The sequence below is a fragment of the Erpetoichthys calabaricus genome, chromosome 11 (genome assembly GCF_900747795.2).
Source record: "Erpetoichthys calabaricus chromosome 11, fErpCal1.3, whole genome shotgun sequence".
Classification (NCBI taxonomy): domain Eukaryota; kingdom Metazoa; phylum Chordata; class Cladistia; order Polypteriformes; family Polypteridae; genus Erpetoichthys; species Erpetoichthys calabaricus.
In genome coordinates this window covers 90,988,622-91,008,287 of record NC_041404.2, presented here as the reverse complement: position 1 = coordinate 91,008,287, position 19,666 = coordinate 90,988,622, and the positions used below count along the sequence as shown (strand labels likewise).

The window sequence follows — 19,666 nt, the reverse complement described above, 5'->3', positions numbered from 1 at the left end:
TTTATTTTTAAAAAATTTGCAAAAACCTCAAGTAAACTTTTTCACGTCATTATGGGGTGTTGTGTGTTGAATTCTGAGGAAAAAAATGAATTTAATCCATTTTGGAATGAGGCTATAACATAACAAAATGTGGAAAAAGTGATGCGCTGTGAATACTTTCCGGATGCACTGTATATCCTGAAAAGGCTAACTCTCCAGGTCTTTCCATTATTCTTGCTTCCGTGCCTGGCAAGGGATCAATTCTCAACCTGGTCTTGATGCCAGTCCATTGTCGACTTTCCACTCTGACCTCCCTTCATGGCAAGGTTCCACCTTTCCTCCAGGACGGGATGCTGGATAATACCGTATGGCACTTACAAGCCATATATTACTACAGTATTTTGACAAAAGTATTAGGACACTCCTCCAAATCATTGAATTCAGGTGTTCCAATCACTTCCATGGCCAGCTGTATAAAATCAAGCACCTAGGCATGCAGACTGCTTCTACAAAGATTTGTGAAAGAATGGGTCGCTCTCAGAAGTGCAGTGAATTCAAGCGTAGTACCATGATAGGATGCCACTTGTGCAATAAGTCCATTTGTGAAATTTCCTCGCTGCTAAATATTCCATGGTCAACTGTTAGTGGTATTACAACAAAGTGGAAGCAATTGGGAACAACAGCAACTTGGCCACAAAAATCACAGAGCGTGGACAGCACACACTGAGGTGCACACTGTGCAGAAGTCGCCAACTTTCTGCAGAGTCCATAGCTACAGACCTCCAAACTTTGTGTGGCCTCCAGATTAGCTCAAGAACAATGTGTAAAGGGCTTCATGGAATGGGTTTCCATGGCCGAGCAGCTGCATCCAAACCTTACATCACCAAGTGCAATGCAAAGCGTCGGATGCTGTGGTGTAAACCACACCGCCACTGGACTCAAGAGCAGTGGAGATGTGTCCTCTGGAGTGACAAATCATGCTTGTCTGTCTGGCAATCCGATGGACGAGTCTGGGTATGGCAGTTGCCAGGAGAACGGTACTTGCCTGACTGCATTGTGCCAAGTGTAAACTTGGATTATGGTGTGGGGTTGTTTTTCAGTGGTTGGAATTGGCCCCTTAGTTCCAGTGAAAGCAACTCTTAATGCTTCAGAAAACAAAACCATTTTGGACATTTTCATGCTCCCAACTTTGGGATGTCATTAAAGTTCATGTGTGTGTAAAGGCAGGCGTCCCAATACTTTTGGCAATATACTGTAGTGTATTTTGCATTTTGTTCTCTCATCTTATCAAGTTTCTGTATCACACGAGTTAGCAAATAGATGACATTGACAGCATAAGGATTATGAGCAGGTACAGTTGATACCATACAGTCCTGCCCATTCTATGGTATACAGCTGTTGAACCTGTTGTCACATTTAAAAAGAAAGGGGACATCACATTGCTGCAGGAACTAATACTTCTACTTTGAATTTGCAATGCTCTTTATCATATTTATGTACCTGTTATTTGTGGGTAAACTACAAAATCTTAATTTATCATTTTGTACTTGATTGATACTGGTTTTAGAGATAAGTTTGTGATAAGTTCCTTGCCCATTCTTGGTTTTGTGGATGCTCTATCTTCTTTCCATCAGCACATATTTTTTGATTAATTGGGACTTGGAATGTTCAAGATGATGAGGTTCATGTTCATTATGGCACCAGCTCCTTTCTTTTTATTAACCTCCAGCTGAGGTCAGCTTCTCTGACACATGGAGTTGCACTGTCCTCTCTTCCCTGTTTTTCAGTTCTCTTGGTCCATCTTCCCATATGATCTCACTCTATGCTGTATATGTACAGTAGTCATCCATAAAGCAGAATTGAGGCTTTCACCATTATGCACAGTTTGGAAATGTGATCTCCACTCTCTATACAGGAATACTACCGTTTAAACATATCTCATTCTCCTCCCAAAATCCAGTTGTGTAATGAGATGCTTGCTCAAAATGTTAATTTCACCTTCCACAATATTTTAGAACTGACCACCACCACAGCCAAATTAGCATTCATTCTAACAGTTTCCATTTCTTCTTCTTTTAACTTGAAACTGTTTTCTAACAGTTAGAGATCAACAATCCAAATCCTCTGTTTCCATGTTTGCAGCATCCTTTGCCCTCAGACCAAACACTTTCAAATTGCTTGTCATCAAGTCTCTCCACCTTAACTCCATGTCTTCCTCTTGAACTTCTCTCTTCCATCAAGAGTTGCCATGCATTGCAATCACATCTTATTGCATACTACATACATGACCAAAATACCAAATTCTACCATCCATGACCCATCAGCAAATACATCATACATGTTTGTGTTTTGATGAACACCTCCTTCCTTGTTGGATTCAATAAAAACTCAGGAGGCTGAAAACCAAACTGGTAAAAACAAATGGCAACAATGCTAAGCTCTACACCACCACTCCACAATTAAATTGTGCTGTGCACAATGACGCATATCTTTTGCTTTCTATGTTTTGGGTACTTTTTCTAAAAATGTATATATTTAGGATTTTGGTAACATACATTTTAATATTTTACATATACAGTATGTATGTATATAACTCACCACTCCTATTTCCTTCACAAATGTCTGCCTTGTATTCAGTTTATTATTACTTTTTTACTGGGAGATCAGAGGAGCCTGCTGATTTAGATTCATCAAACATTCACTTAATGCAAGTGCTGGGGGTTAACACGTTTCTTTTTGTCTAGGATTAGTGGAATACCGGCATTTTTCCTGTCACTTTCCAGTTTTTCATAAAGATGTCGGTGTATTCCAGCACTTACACACTACAGGGTGCTGTGCTTGAGGCATGTCACGAAAGTAATGTTTTAATTTTTACTTTCTGTGGGCTCGGACAAATGTTCATACAACATCATGTTAAACGAATTTCGTTTTACAAATTTCAGTATAACGAATGTTTTTTGTGCCAAAATTTGCCACCAAAGATAATAATGCTATGCAACAATACTTTATTCTGAGCCTACACTTTCCATACCCAGTCTTGAGAACCCTACAACAGGTTGTCTCAAAGAAAGAAAGAGTCTGCTGCAAAATGTCCAGTCTTGGTGAGAGTGTAGATGCGACATCATATAGGTATAGCTGAATGCGTACTGAGCGTCCGTGTGGGTAGTTGTGTAGTGTATGGATACTGTACTGTACTGTACTTTTCAAGTTTTATAGCGGTTCTCAAAGTTTTTTTTTTTTTTTTGAGAAATGTCATCAGTTTACATTGAAAGAAACATTAATAATCCTGGAAAAAGTTGATTCCAGAATTATGAAAAGTAACGTGGCAAAAGCATTCAGGATTAGGCCTTTAAAGCTGTCAACAATTTTGAAGGATTGAAAAAAAAAAAAAAATAGAAGCGTGTTTGTATTTGGTAAAACAAAAATTATATAAAACGTCTCATTTTCATTCTACATTTTCATACCTGCATTTCTATTTAAAAAAAATGTACAGCTAACATCTCGTTTTCATTCTGTGTTCATATTGTATTTTTATTAAAAAAAAAAACTTTCATCTAATGTCTCGTTTTCATACCTGGATTTCTATAAAAAAATGTTACATCTCAAGTCTCATTTTCAAATAAAATATTTTTTGCCATTTAAAAAGCATTTTATTTTATATAGGTATCGTCAAGCTTGGATCACAGAGTTGCAAAAGAGACAGGAAGGTGAGTCCAGGTTGCCAAGGAAAATACAGATACTTTATTACTGCAGAGAGAGGACAGGTACCGTCTGAAGATTTCATTCAGAATAGGAGCTGTTAGGAGCTGCGGCACAGGCGATCGTCCTGCTTTTAGCTCCCATCTACAGATTAGAAGACCACCATTGGCTCGGAATCACAGTTGTGGCAGACGGGTCTGGAGAAGACAGATTAGGTGACGGTGAGGAAGAGCAGATGAAAATCCGCGTGGGACAAGCACTTTATGCAGTAAGCCTGATCCTGTGGACAACAAGTTGCTTTCCCTTTGGTTTACTATTTACTAGACGCAGTAGAGTAGCTGTCCTTACGCCACTGCTGATAGAGCTGGCAAATCACAGCCGACACCGGTCACAGTAGTATATGTATTTTCCCTACATTCATTATTATGAAATTTACGTTAAATATTTTTTATGTTGTAATGGATTTTCCACCTGTTGCACAAACTATTTAGAGTGTTAACAAATGTTTCATCAGATAAGTGGTATACCAGTAATATATAAATGTAATGAATTATTATTATTAATTAGTTAGTGGTACATTTGTTAAAAATGTGTTTCAGTGTGAGTTGTACTGTATATACAAATATATCATACCCGTATCTGTTAAAAGTGCCAGAATTTTTAATTTTACCATGATAGGGATTTTTATCACCAACTCCTAAAAGAAGCAGGCAAATTGCAGCCATCAAACGAATGTGACGCTTGAAAACACAGCCGTTCAAAAAAACATGATTCTCTGCATATGAAGCAAAAGTGGAGCAGGGTGACATAAAGATATCTGTGTCCTGGGAATTCTGTACTCCTTTTGATTTAAGGAAGGCACATTAAGGCATGATTGTTTCTTACCACTTTGTGCTTGTGCAGCAGCTCCACTTGGGACATCAAACTACCTGACATATCTCTCTAGCAGTCCAACTGCACCTCCCCTCTCCACATTTCAGAGCTTGTCATCCATTTGTTCTTGCAGAATCAGAAATGTCAAGCTCCAACATTTCTCCTCACACACTAAGAAACTGTTCTAATCAGAGAGCACTTGTATTTACAGACATTTTCACTCAGTCTTTGGCACATTGCAAAGTCCCTACCTGTTTCAAAAAAAATACACAAACATCCCCGTGGCCAAGGAGCAAACTACTCAAGTCTAAATGATTACAGGCCAGTGGCACTGACCTCTGTAATAATGAAGTCATCTGAATGTCTAATTTTTCACAATTTTAAATCTATCACAGATTCTCTTCTTGATCCACCAGTTTGCTTACTGTGCCAACAGATCAGATGTGGATACAATGAATATGGTTCTCCACAACATCTTGCAGCATTTAGATTCTCCAGCTAATTATGCCAGGATCTTATTTGTAGATTTCAGCTCTGCATTTATTATAATCATACCAGAGCTTCTCCATAGCAAACATCTCTGTATGAATCTGGACTATGACACAGGTCTCTGGATCTCTTATTTTCTAATGAACAGATGTGAGAGAGTGAAGATGGGTGAATATCAGTCAGGGCCCCTGAGCCTAAGCAGAGGGCCCCTCAGTGCCGTGTTCCATCTCCTCTCCTTTTCTCTCTTTACACCAATGACTGCACCTACAGTGTCTCATCTGTTAAATTTGCTGATGGAACCACCTGGATTGGCCTGATCACAGATCGGGATGAGGTGCCATATCAGAGATCTGGATCAGCTGGCCTTATTGCTGCAGTCCCTTCAATCGCCTCTACAATCGTAACTTGAATTCTCTGAAAATGGTAGAAATGGTTGTGGATTTTAGGAGACACTTCTCACTTCCTACACCCATAGTTACAAATTATGTTACTATTAGCAGGGTTGAATCCTTTAAAGTTCTTGGCACAACTAACACTCGCAATACGAATTGGGATGAATATGTAACTGCTCTTAATCAAAAAGGCTCAACAGCATCAACTTAAAAAGTTGAATCTGTCCCAATCAGTGCTGATACAGTTTTACAGAGCTGTATTTGAACACATCCTCACCTTCTCCATAACATTTTGGTATGGCAATGCATCTGCTCACTCAAAAATTATACTGCAGTGTGTTATTTGGGCAGCAGAAAAGATTGTAGACCTGGAACTGGACTCCACTGAGGTCCTGTATACAACACAGGTCAGCAACCATGCCGGAAAAATAATCAAAGAATGCACTTACGTAGGCAATCATCTTCTTCGGCTATTACAATTGAGGAAACATTACCAGTCACTAAAGGAAAGAACTACTAGGCATAGAAACAGTTTTTTTCCTACTGTAGTCACTATAGATAAACACAGTCTCTGATTCATCTGTCTTTTCCTTATTTTTAAACTCCTACATCCAATCGAAATTATTTTCATTTTTGCTTATAAGGACTTGATATATTACTGGGTGGGAGTTCACGTTTTCTTTACTATGTAGTTTTATTTATTTGTTTTCAAGCAATATATTTTCTTTACTAATATGTATAACGCCATGATGGTGTCATGAGTTGTAAATGGTGTTTTTTAATTGTATTTACTTTATTGTGTATGAATGTAAGCCCAAGAGAAATTCCTAACAACTATGTTGTCTAGTAATAAAGTTCAAATAAAGTTCCTGTGCTCCATGCCAAATACCCTCACGCCCATTGATGAATTGCACACGATTTGCTTGCTCTGCTTTTTGCTGCCAGTCTGTATTCTATGGTTATGGCTGTATTACTTGTCTTTTTCTTTTCACAGGGGTGCTTTTTTCTCTGAAGGTTTAGAGTAAATGTTGTTTAGAAGGCACTGAGAATGCCACTTTTCAAAAATTGTGCAGTTTTATTGTCAAGGGTGTCAAAAAATGCCACCTTACAGAAAGTGGTTTCATCTTCAACCCATTTGATGTGCATATTATATTCCTTATTAACAATAATTCTTTAATGAGACCTCAACAAAGAAAACATGTCAGACCTGAATATCCCAAACCTTAGTTTTTGTTATTAACCCCAAGTGTGGTCTGGGCTCAGAATTCTATGCAACTATAGGTTACCACGAGTAAGACTAATTATCTGCTATTTTGTTTTTTTTAATCTCAAATAACCTATGACAGTATTTTTCTGCCATCTACTGGATGAAATAACATCATGCTGCAAAAAAAATCATTATTTCTGTGTTTTGCCACTCTAAAGTAAATCAATATTCATGAGTGGGGCACAGCCTCCAACTAAATACACAAAGGCAAACAAAAAGCCGTAAAGGCAGCTTTAGATTGAACTGAAACTGAACCACTGCTCGAACCGAGCGATAGTGATGATGATATGAATTGGTTATCAGACATCGACACAGAAAGTGAAACTCGGTAGCTGTGTTTCAAAAAGGCAAAACATTTAAAGTTGTTAGCTTCTTAAGCACTGTTCACAATGTTACAACTGTCAATTGTCAGGGGTAATGCAGAACTTACTAAGCCCAGTGCTGTGGTAACCTACAATAAGACAACGGGCACACTGAATGTGTGGATCAGGCACTGACATTCTACACTTTCATGTGGAAGCAACAGAAAAAAATTAAAAAAATAAGAAAAGTGTGTAAAGAAACATGCTACTACTAAAGTTTCGAAACATATCAGACTAAGGACTTGCACTAAATCTGCATCAGTAGAGCAGTGGACACTTGGCATATCTTTCCTACTGTATTTATGTTGATGTTTTTACATGTTTCTATTACATATGAAAACATTTTTCTTGTTGAAAGAAATTCAGTGTTTTCGGCTCATTTTTCCTGTGGTGAACAATGCAAAGGAGGCCAAGACACTCTGACCACCTGTGGCCAGAGATATAACTGCAGTCTGCAGCTCCACTTCTGGTCACCATCAGGATGAACCCAAGTTGACTGTGTCTACGGTTAAAATACTTACACCCTTTTCTTTAGACTCTAGATGGTTTATTAGAAAGAGTTCAAAGCAAGCAGAGAAGCAGGTTCAAATATTTATTCTCTTATTCACTCAACACTAAATAACATTCTTAATGTTCCAAAAACAGAAGTTGAGCAAATAGATGTGATCAAAACACCACAACCTGGGAAATTAAGCAGCTCTTCTCACTTGGAGTCTAGCCAGTCAGAGTGACAGGTCATTGATCTGCTGTGGACAGATGCTAACAGAAGGGCACGGAGACCAGCAACAGCTGGTGTGCTCTCATATGCACCCTTCTTTCTTACTGTACCTCTTAGTCCAATGGAGCATTGCAGTTTAGGGGACAACTCTCTGCCTGGCCACATACCCCTGGACTAGTCCTGGTTAGGCATAAACGATGTTCTTGAACCTTCTACCAATCAGTGTTTCATCTATGGCAAAACATTTTTTTTTAACCTTGCTGCCCCATACGTGTGACTAATGCATCAACTTAGCTGACCCAAAATTTTGGCTCTGACTAGTTGTGTGGTGACCAGTGCAAGCAGGCAGGTTCTTATTATATATTAACTAAACAGTTACAATGCCATTTTTTTCTTGTAAACCTTATAGTTCTTCTGTAGCATGTACTTTATTATTCATAAGAATACTAGTAAAACAGCCTATAAATTGACATTGACATTATTATCAGAAAGTCTATTCCCATATCAGCATGTATGATGTAAGCATAGGAAATAATAATAATAATAATAATTACTTTCTTGACACCCAAAAAATACCATATATACTCACGGATACGTTCTCCCTCGGATAAATCGGGACTTGATTTTACAGTATAATTTCTGGTATTTTATAATGTCAGTCATACAAGTTGAATGCGGAAAACTCATGCTATTGGTATAAGGGATTATGATATGCTAACTCCCACCTGAGAGAGAAACCACGGAGCACACTGCCTTTTTTATCTATGTGGGTGCGGCAATGCGCAGTATCAGCGACTGCTCCTAACCTCTCTCTCTTGCCCTCTATTGCCTACATGACCACACAGTAATACCCAAACTATTCTGAAGCAACGTTTGCACTGATTTGTGTTTTTTGTATCTCACACCCTCATACACCTTTATGGTAAGAGCATCCCTTATCTACGATGGAGTGTTCGATCAGAAGAAAATATGAAGCTGGTTTTAAATTAAATGTTATTGAAGTAGTGAAAGAAATTGGTAACTGCGCTGCTGTAACAAAATTCGATGCTTTTGAGAAGTTGATGTGAGATTGAAGAAGGCAAGAAGATGTTAAAAAAAAAAAAATTAAGGGACGCTTTTTTAACGGGCATATAAGTCGGGGTCTGATTTTATGATCGATTTTTATACGTGAGTATATACGGTATACAAATCACTAAAAAGATAAACCATTACTAAAAGTTAAACCATTAAAACAAATGTGCTCATACACTTTATATACAGTACGTGGTCATTTGCTATGCTATCAATTATGTTGGGGCAAATTTTGAAAATACTTGGAGAAATTGTCAACCAAAACATTTAAAAAGCACTAAATATATTCTGTAGCTTTCTAATTTTAGATACATTTAAACTTTTCTATCCACCCTGGCCATCGGACCTTACTCTTATTCTATGTTAACTAATGTCTTATTTTAATTTCTTACTTTGTCTTTTATTTTTCTTTTCTTCATTATGTAAAGCACTTTGAGCTACTTTTTTATATGAAAATGTGCTATATAAATAAATGTTATTGTTGCTGTTTATGCACCAATTGCTGTTTTGGATTTAGAAAACTATTAGGTGCTAAGAAGCGCCACTGGTGGTCTTTTCTGCCCACTGCTATAAGGCAATTCAATGCTTCTATCCAATGTACTTGTTAAGTTTATATGTTTAAATTTATTTATCAATTGATTAATTGATTGGCTGCATTATTTATCCAGTGAGTCTGTAACTTTGTTTTTTATGTTTCCCCTGCTATATGCACCTCAGTTTACCCATGAGACTAATAAAGTTTATCTAATCTAATAAGTGCTATTTAGTAATATGAACATCACCATGCAAAAACAAGGTAACTGTGTTTTATTGATCTCTAAAATTGCCAAAAATAAGTTAAAACATATTAATTTCTGAACTCTTCATTAATACACTTCAGGGTTAAGTTAACATTCTTAAATCCATCCATTCTGTAACTCACACAGTTTTCCAACAAGTAAATATAGATAAAAACACTCATCATAGCATTTAAAAATATTTTTCATTTATTTTAATTGAAAATTAGCTAGATAATTAGTTGAAATATACTAAGATCCATTTACCAGGCAAATCAAGTTTGTTATTCTATTATTACTTATAACCCCAAGGCATACTTAGTGAGAGGTCTTCGAGCATTCAGTCAGGGATGGTTGTCTTTATTATTCCCCACAGCTGTAAATGTGTGTTATCCCTCTGAAAACTGCTTGTAGAGAGCTTCTGATTGTTTGTCTTCAAATTGAGGCACAAAGTTAATACCCACAATCTCAGTGAAACCCTCGCCCAGCGATGGAGCAACAAATTTACTCCTAGAAAGGGCAAAAACAAATGTAAGCTTAGCTTTTAAAGTTCCTTCAGCAAATCTTACTGTGACCACACAACAGAAACTTACTTGTAACTATTGAAGACCATATCATTAACAGGAACATGGCCTTTGCCAGAAGAACACATTTCCCTAAACTGTTAAAAAGAAAAAGTAACAAGTCAAAGAAGCGGTAATGATGTTATAAAGCCCAGAATATTGTATCGTACATATAGGATATAGTATAGTATTGCATGTGCAACAGTGCATGTCTATGTTGCTCAACTGACCCGGTTGTTGTGCTTGGCCTGCTCAAGGGTGGCAGTAAATAGAAAACATCTACAAGGTACTGTAGCTTCTCTTGAAATTTTCAAGTACCTAAGTATAAAGGAAAAATACATTTACCCTTTCCAAGGAAGGAGAACTATGGAATATGTAATTCATTAACAAACGACTCAAATGAAAAAGTGCATAAAACTTTTTAGGAAAGATGAGATTTTCACTAGATAAATGACAAACAAAAATATATACAGTATAACAAATGAAACAGTTCAAAGGATATTCATGGATTTGCACAGTACACAGAAATTACAGGATAAGCGTGACAGAGAAGGACAGGATGTTTACAGACACCATAATTTTTAAAAGATCTTGCCTGCTGCGGGATTCAATGTCAGGATTGGTATTATCAATTATAACTCTCTTTCCCTCATGGATGGCTTTCTCACACGCAGCTACACACTTCTGCCAGGAACCCAGAACATCCTATGAAGAAGGCATGGAAAGGCAAAAAAAGTATTTTGTGGTCAGGGTGCCGCATAATTCCTTAAATAATAGCAATCAGCACTTGTATAAGACAAAGTGGGTAGCAACCCATTTAATTAGGATTTTAGTGGCACAAAACACCTTCTCTGCTTAAAGAACAGCCTTGACCGAGTTTCTGAATCTCACCTGCCCCTCCCCAACCTGCATTTTACAAGAAAACAAAATTGACTAAACAAACTGTTTAGTAGCTCTAACATTAGTCAACATCCGTTTAGTTTGCTTTCTGAATTTCATGAGATGACCAGAGGTATTCATTAAAGATGATCTAAATATGATTGCAGACTAAAAAGCACCTGGAAGGACATTCTTTTTACTCTTGTAGCTGCAAGATGAAATCTTGCATACTCTGATGGGCACTGTCATGCTCCTATAGGCAGGCATTGTACCTTGAAATGGACTCTGACTCGATCAGCAGAGGCTATATCCTCTCGTTAAAACTATATGCATGCATCTCTTCTGCTTTGGAGACCGACAATAAATGAAGGAATCCATCCCTTTGAACAATGGAAGCATCAACAAGAAGAGAAGAGAATGGCAAGACATCACCAACCCACTACAGCTGGGGGGAAATTCCCTTGCCCATTGTGCCCCCGGGTCTGCCTTTCTCGAACTGGCCTGCTCTCCCACCAGCGCACACACAGGAGGTTAAGTGACAGAGAAAGACAAATGAATGGACAGTGTCATCATCGGATCGACGGACAGCCATGCCGAAAATTATGTGCATGCATCTCTTCACATTCTCGTTTCAGCCAGGAACCCCACTAACTCTCTTTGGGGGTCACCTTTTCAAGGGTTGAAAGCACTCTCTTTAGGACCGGAGTGCTTACCAACAATTTTTGGATTCAGTAGTTTTTTTTTCTCTTCTCTCCTTAAACCCATTGGAGCTGGATACCCTGTAGGGGATCACAAACTCCAAGATCAGCTAATGAAAACCTCTGGTATGTTCCTTAGCCTGAGCTCAATCTGGGAGAACAACTCTTACTTTAAGAAAGGAATCTCAGAGTCAGAAAGTGTCATGGATTTCCTTACAAAGTCACACAGAACACAGCAAACAGTTCAGCATCTAAAGCAAGCTGTGGAAATTGTGGCACACCATGCATAAAAAAAGGTACCAAATGGAAAAGGCAATATGTGCAGTCCACTGCTATCAAAGTTCTTCTCGTGAACCAGAGGTAAAAGCAATACACCACCAGACATCATCCTTAAAGGCTTGGTATGATTAAACAGCTTTATCTGTGCCAAGATAAGTTAGAACTTTAATTTATCTAGTAAACAGCCATCTGCTGTCCCATATTTCATTGTTGCTGTATAACAAACTCATACAAAATGTCTGGTAATTTTACAGCTTTTGACTAATTTGGAAACAAAAGAGCCTCAGGTCACAACACAACATAAACTGTTGCATATTAAAGACAGATCCCGTTGTCTAAAACATCAGGCTAAAATTCCAAAAGAGAAACACTAAATGAAAAAGCCTGTAAAAAAGGGTAAGGAAAATAGATTAGATTAGATTAGATAGATACTTTATTAATCCCAAGGGGAAATTCACAAGGAGAAAGTGCATCGCTCCTGGAAGTACTGCAATACCAGGTCGATGCGTGGAGTGGACAGAGCAAGCCCCTATTCCATCTCCCTGTTCCAAAAATCAATTTAATATATGGTCCCCAGATAGGGGACGTATCAGATATTAAACTGATAAGAACAGATACTACACTTGATCTTAGCCAAAAGGCCGAGAAGCGAAGTGGGAGTCTTAACAAAATGTCTCATTACTTATTCGGATTGCCAAAAGTAAAGCAGATAAACAATCAATCAATCAACAACAATTAACCCATTCATCTTCTCCACACTATTAGAACAGAAAGAAATACTTACTCTACTTATATAGGTATAACCAGCACGAACCAGGTGTTTCTGAAAAAATGTTGACTTGCCAGCTGAAAATAGAAAATGTGTCGAAGTGAGGTAGTGAAGTGAAGAACAAAAGACAGAACAAAAACCAAGAACACAATCGAGGTAACTGGAGAAAAGAAATGACACTGACAAACAATAATGATTACGAGAACTTTTTTCAAACTCACAGGCTGGGTATCCTACAGCAACAATGATCTCCTGTTCATTTGAGGTTAGTGAGGCCGTTGGAGGACTAAATAGACTAGCCTTTGGATCCAATTTCCTCTTTGGTAGTAAAGGACACAATATGGAAGAGGGGTCATTATACCTCTGCAACAGCAGAGAAAGACTGAGCAAACAAGTTGTACCAATAAATACGGCACCTAGCAAACTTACAGGATCAAACTCGGGCATGGTGAAAGGCGCTTTCTTCCATCCCAGAAAATATTCCTCTGGAGTAAAGAACTGTAAGCCTGCATTTAGTGCAAACTTTAAAAGTAAAAACTGATTAATCAACAATTCATGTAAGAAATAAATACACAAATAAAGACATGCATTAATTGATAAGGACAGATAGTTGCAGATTACCAGTCGATCACCACAAGAGAAGTCCTTCTTCTTTCGACCAGGAGCCCAGTTTGCGGGACGTCCAGCTGCATCTAAAAATATATTTTAAGTTTTATAGATAAAGCAGAGATTCCTCTTGATTGTGAGATGATCAAATCATCAAACAGAGTTTCAGCTGTTTTCCTGAAGGTCACCCTGGTGAGGAATATTTACTCAAGCAGCAGAGACACACAACTACATATCCTAATGGGGATACTTTTAGGCCTTAGTAACGATACAAATACTTATTGCTGAGTAAAATGGAAAAGTACTCGGCTTCAAAGAGATGTAAAAGTTGGGCGATGCATCAGTGCAAGATCAGTCTGAATCAAGTAGAGTTCCCTGCAAAAATTAAATACGATACCCAGAGGTTTTCTAAATAACACTGAAAATTGTCTGTTGACAGCTCAAAGTTTAGCAGAAGTGGAAGCATGCATAGTGTCTGGATACACGCTATATTGTACTTCCAGGTGAAAAGAGTTGCAGACCACCCCACATCACTGTACTGTGACATGGACTACTATATACAGTACCACACGTTATATTTATATATGGATTGGTTTATGAAGTGTTTACGGACCAGTCTGACTGAGTTGTTGGCAATGTCAAACTGTACAACTGGTGGTCACATAAATTAAGTATACAACTGATAATCACTAGAATAGTCACAACAGTGTATGATGGTCATCCAGTGTTTAATGCCCAGGCAAGGTCAATTCATCATCATACACTTTACTCCCTATACCAGACACAGGCATGCCCACTAGGCCACTGACAAACTCATGTTATTGCAGAAAGCCCTTCAAAAAGGAAGATACCAATAGTGCTATGACAATGTGGTAGAAGCCATTATTTGTCCATCTATCGTAGCAAGCTTCTTTACCCAGGAATATAGACTACTGTACCAACCGTTTGGAGCAGTATCACAATCACAGCCTACAGTAGGTGTCTCCAGCTCTGGTTCAGCCTACCAAATATCACTGTAGTGACCACACTCAAGCCAGACAATTTATTCATATGGGAAAAATTTTAAACGTCTACAAAGAAAGCAGCTTGCTTTGCAGCACAAAATACAAGAATCATGTTCATTGAATATTACCAAACAAAGGAATGGAGAGCATAATGTGGTCACCCATGATGTGAAGAAAGTCAGATTTCCAAAGATGACTACAATGTAAGAAAATAATTCATTTACCTCCAACATAAAGACTTTGGTCAATATCAATAGGCAAACCACAACTGGCCTGTAGGAAAAGCAAGTAAACATGGTAATTATTTTAGAAGATGACAGGCATTGTTTTAGATCTGTCAGAGCTGAGATTGGCCCCATGTCCATAAATAAATTAATGAATCAAACTTTTTTGCAACATATTTCTTAAAATATTTAAGAGTCTTGTTTAAAATTAAGTCTATGTTTTAATGGGAGAAAACATAAAATAAAATGCATTTTATTCTTCTGTATGACATACCTTCTTACACTGGTAGTCCCACATACCCAAGACTGGCTTTCTAAATATTCCAGAGCCTGTAGCTACCAATACCTGTAGTAAAAAGAAGATATCACAGAAATCGCTTTAAAGAAATGATGTGGATAGGATTGGTGAGCATTGTTAAAACTGTTCAAATGTTCAAAACCAGAAATTTTCAATCTTTTGGACTTGTGGAATGGAAAAAGACTGAGAAACTCTTTGTGGATATGGGAAATATAATAATAAATGTATTTACCCTGTATCGTGGTTTCTCCAAACAGTGCCTGAAGTGGAAACACAAGTGCCGGCACTCTCTTTGTCATCTGAAACGTATTCATATTGGCTAAAAAACATGACCTGGGAACTCACTGCTTTTCACATTAATAGTCTGACTGGTGCCAGTCCATGGACAGCTGGTTGGGAAATACTGTTCTAAACAGTACGAGTAAAACTGCGTAGAAATAAGTAAAATAGGAAAAGCCTCATGTAACTTACATTTACCATACACTTTGTAGTAACTCATACATGTACTCAAACATTTATTCAAATATTATAAAATAATTAAAAAAAAAAAAAAGTATCCCAGGCTACTGATAAAATCATTTACTCTATTGGTATTTCATATACAAATCCATTCAATGTACGAAGCACACCGAAAAGGAGGGGAAATCTGACTAAGAAAAAAAGGAATCAGCACTTAGTTTTTTTAACGTTTATCTATGATTATGCTAACAAAAGTTAACATGATCAAGAATTAATTCATTAGTAAAGAAGACTTGTAATGCAGGTGTTATGCAAGTGCAGTACTTAGCCACCACACCTTATCAAATCATATTGTTGAATTACTGAAGTATTGCCGCTTAAAGCATCTGCAGGTTTGATCTGACGTTTATAAGCCCCAGAGAATATTAAGTTTGTGACATACGCATGATATGAGAAGCACATCTTTCTAACATACTTGATCAAATGGCTCATTGAAATAAGAAAATGGCTACTACTCAAAACAAAATCTAATGTTAGTTATCATTTACATATCATTGCAAAAGGCTCTCAATTTACTGTAATCAAGCTGCTTTGGGGCTTTTAAGGTGTAAGCAAATGATACATATAAAAAAATATGATTTTTATCATATTTCTAACACATTTTGAATATGATTTATAAATGTACTTTTTATATTTTATAAATGTACTTTTTATATTATATTAAAGTCTTTTAATCCCACATACGCTAAAAGCATTCCTTTTGTACTTTCCTATATATGGGGGCAAAAGGGAATGGCTACAAAAATCCACCTGGGTTTATTAATTCATACCATATTATATTGCATTTCATTATATTTCTGCTTTGAAATGTATTGTTAGTGCTTTGTAAAGAACATTATGATAGTGTGTGCTGTACAAAATGCCAAATAAAATAAACGGTAATACCTGTATATTGCTTGATTGTGACTGGAGGGGCATAAAGAATCTACCATCGCAGTGCTGCACACAGTGTCTTGTTTAAGTATACGTATTGCTAAATAGCTGAGAAAATTAACTAAGGTAAAAGTGTATGAAGACAAACAATTTTAAACTTCCTCACTCTTGGAAAGTTCAATTTCCTGCATATTGTAAGTAGTATAATATTTCCCTAGGGTGATGTAGGTCCAACTCAGCTATAAAGTGTAAAACTGAGCAAATGAAGTCTACTGTAATAGGTGGCCATCACAGAAAACAAACATTCTGAGAAAGAATTCTTAAGACTAGTGCCACCACAGATAGGTTCAAAATGGCTGTAGCACAGCTTTAGTTTTTTGTGTTGCAAAATATGCACATTTCTTCAGATTTAATTTCTTACTACAGAATGCAAGAATTCCTAAACAATAACGTACATTTATCTTGCTGTTGCCGAGCTACACTTTGTTAAATGCTATTGTTAGACTTTTTGCTTGTAGTAAGCTGCATCAACCATGGTAAAAATGAAGTGAGTTGACTGTTACTTGTGCCATTGTAGGTTATATTACATCAAACATGCAGTATCTGAAACAGCTCTGTTTGAAACCAATACTGCCACAAACTAGCTATATAAGCAATTTATTTATCAGTTAGTCTTTTCATTTAACCAAACTCTCTTTTATTAGGTGCCTAATTTACAATGGCAGCAATGGTCGCATACTCGTCTAGGTCCTTGTCCAAGTGTGAATATTTAGTCACTAATCTTTACGCAATTCAAAATTAAATTTTCAGTTAAAATGTAAATGTCCCTGTGAATATGTAGTAAAGAACACTGTATCAACTCTATTACTATATAGAGTGGATTCACAAAATATTCAGGCCACTTCAAATTTCACATACTTTATTGTGTTGTAGATTTAAATATAAATGAGTAAGTTTGCCATTTTTGCTCATTAATCTACACTCAATAACCCAAAATGACAAAGTTAAAGCATGTTTTCATAATGGATTGCAAAGTTATTTAAAATCAACAACTGAAAACTCTTATTTATGCAAGTATTTCGAACATCTACTGTGGTGTTCCAAATTGTGGCCATGTGCATTCTGTTTGCATTAATTTTCCTTTAGATGCATCTAGAACTAGATTGGTGTCCATCTGTGGTAAATGAAGCTGACTGGGCATAGTTTAGCAAGGCACACACATGTGTATACAAAGGTCACACAATTCAGACTACATGACAGGGCAAAAGCCAAGCCGTGAAGTTCAGGGAACTGTCTTGTAGACCTCCATGATAAAAAGTTTGGTGAGGAATACATCAAGACAGAGGCTTTGAGTGTTCCCAGGAGCACAGTGGCTTCATTATTTGTAAAATGAAAAAAATTTGGAACCACTAGAACTCCTCCTAGAATTGGCTGCCCAGCCAAACTGACTAACCAGGCAAGAATTGCTTTTACCAGGGAGGTGACCAAGAACCCAAGGGTCACTTTAACAGTGCTTCGGAAGGATGATCATTTCAGCAGCAGTCGACCAATCAAGGATTTATGAAAGAACAGCAAACTCCTGCTTGGAGTTTGCCAAACAGCATTTAAAAGACATTTGAGACAATGAGGAAAACAAATCTCTGGTATGATGAGACAAAAATTGATCTCTTTGGGCAGAATTCCTAGTGCTATATCTGGCAAAGAGCAGACACTACTCATCACCTCCCTAATACCATCCTTAAAATGAAGCATGGGGGTGGTTCTCAGCGACAGGGAGAGGAAGGCTGGTCAGAATTCAGAGAAGGATGAGTGCAGCCAAAGGTCCTTAAAGAAAACTTGCTCCAAAGTGCATAGGCTGGGCTGGTGGTTCATCTTTCAGCATGACAATGGCCCAATGCATGTGGCAAAGACAAAGCTGGAGTGACTTCAGGACTAATTTGACTGTCATTGAGTTACCCAGCCAAAGTCCAGGCTTGAACCCCATAGAACATCTGTGGAAGACCTGAAGATGGCAGTTTACAGATACTTCTCATCCAGTTTAACGGAGCTTGAGAGAATCTGCCAGGAAGAATAGGATAAACTGTCCAAATCCAGGTGTGCACAGCTTGTAGAAACGTACCCAAGAAGACTCAGAGCTGCAATTGCAGACAGAGACTTGTACAAGGTGCTGAATTAAGAGGCTGAAGACTTGTATGAAAGAGAGATATGGGTTTTTCTTTTTAAAACATTTGCAAACCATTATGAAAACATGTTTTCACCTGTATTATGGGCTACTACATGAAGATTGGTGGGCAAAATGGAAAATTTATCAATTTAAAAGTAAATCTACAACACAATAAATTGTGCAGAAGTGATGGGGTCTGAATACTTTCGGAATCCACTGCATATATCTAAACGGTATGTCAATATGTTAGACATATTTTTACATCTTTAACGTATACTGCAGCAACAAACATAACAATTCAGTATATTTTCAGATATGAAGATAGATGCATAGACTGACAGAATGATGGAACATTGCTTTTAAAGAAACTCAAGAAACACAGAAATATAACAACAACTCCCTTCAAACATACGCAATAATTACAAAAAAGAAGTGAAGAACAGACCTATCTAAAGACAACAGATCAGTCAGCAAGGCATTATAAAGATGGATTGCCAAAAGTATGAAAGAGCCCCAGATATGTTTCTTGACACACTTCTGCTGAATAATGCATTGGCTAGAAGTTCTTGATTGTAGTGTGTGATAGAAAGGATGTATAGCATATCCATAATGCCCTTTAGTTTTGTCTTCATTCACAAAACTTAGCCTGCCCTCTTAATTAGCTTGTTGATTTGGTAGTCCTCTTGACTTGAAGTGATGTTACCAGCATAGCACACTACAGAGCAGAAAATCACACAAGCTATCCAAGAGTTCTACAGTAGAATATGTAAAGGATGTCACTATTCACAGTGAATGAACATAGTCCCCTAAGAACAAAGAGTCTGCTCTTCTTTTCCTTATATATTTCTTGTTTTACTGGACCAGTCCACGTGATCACAATAACAACTTGGGAGAGGCAGCAAACAGTCATAAGATTCTGTTTTTATTTTAAACTAAAGCAAACTGCTGAAACCATTATTCATGACAGTTTGTTTCACATGTACTTTATAAACCTAATCATAATCAGTCAGGACTGAAGAAGAGCCTCTCCATGGAGATGGCTCTACTCACTTTTGTCAATACGTCACAGCAAGGCAAGAGCTACCAACACATCATCTGTGCTTATCCTCTTAGATCTTTCTTCTGCCTCTGACATGGTCAACCACCAGATACTTCTTGCCACCC

General features: G+C 37.4%; 1 protein-coding gene and 1 non-coding gene across 3 annotated transcripts in view; both read right to left on the bottom strand.

Annotated features, from left to right (window-relative positions):
* Window positions 1–9,642: 9,642 nt before the first annotated feature.
* pnkp (polynucleotide kinase 3'-phosphatase) overlaps window positions 9,643–19,666 on the bottom strand; it is a 73,033-nt gene continuing 63,009 nt past the window's right edge. For both annotated transcript variants that reach the window (XM_028813595.2, XM_051933703.1), the window contains 10 exons: window positions 14,923–14,994; window positions 14,649–14,697; window positions 13,436–13,506; window positions 13,244–13,336; window positions 13,036–13,132; window positions 12,830–12,891; window positions 10,785–10,894; window positions 10,420–10,507; window positions 10,220–10,287; window positions 9,643–10,136 (listed from right to left, as the gene is read on the bottom strand). In XM_028813595.2, coding sequence (XP_028669428.2) covers window positions 10,016–10,136; window positions 10,220–10,287; window positions 10,420–10,507; window positions 10,785–10,894; window positions 12,830–12,891; window positions 13,036–13,132; window positions 13,244–13,336; window positions 13,436–13,506; window positions 14,649–14,697; window positions 14,923–14,994 — 831 coding nt within the window. In that variant the 3' untranslated portion in view covers window positions 9,643–10,015. The remainder of the gene's footprint in view (window positions 10,137–10,219; window positions 10,288–10,419; window positions 10,508–10,784; window positions 10,895–12,829; window positions 12,892–13,035; window positions 13,133–13,243; window positions 13,337–13,435; window positions 13,507–14,648; window positions 14,698–14,922; window positions 14,995–19,666) is intronic.
* On the bottom strand, window positions 12,508–12,698 carry LOC114661435 (U2 spliceosomal RNA). Its single transcript, XR_003717823.1, has one exon. It is a non-coding gene; the product is annotated as a U2 spliceosomal RNA (small nuclear RNA).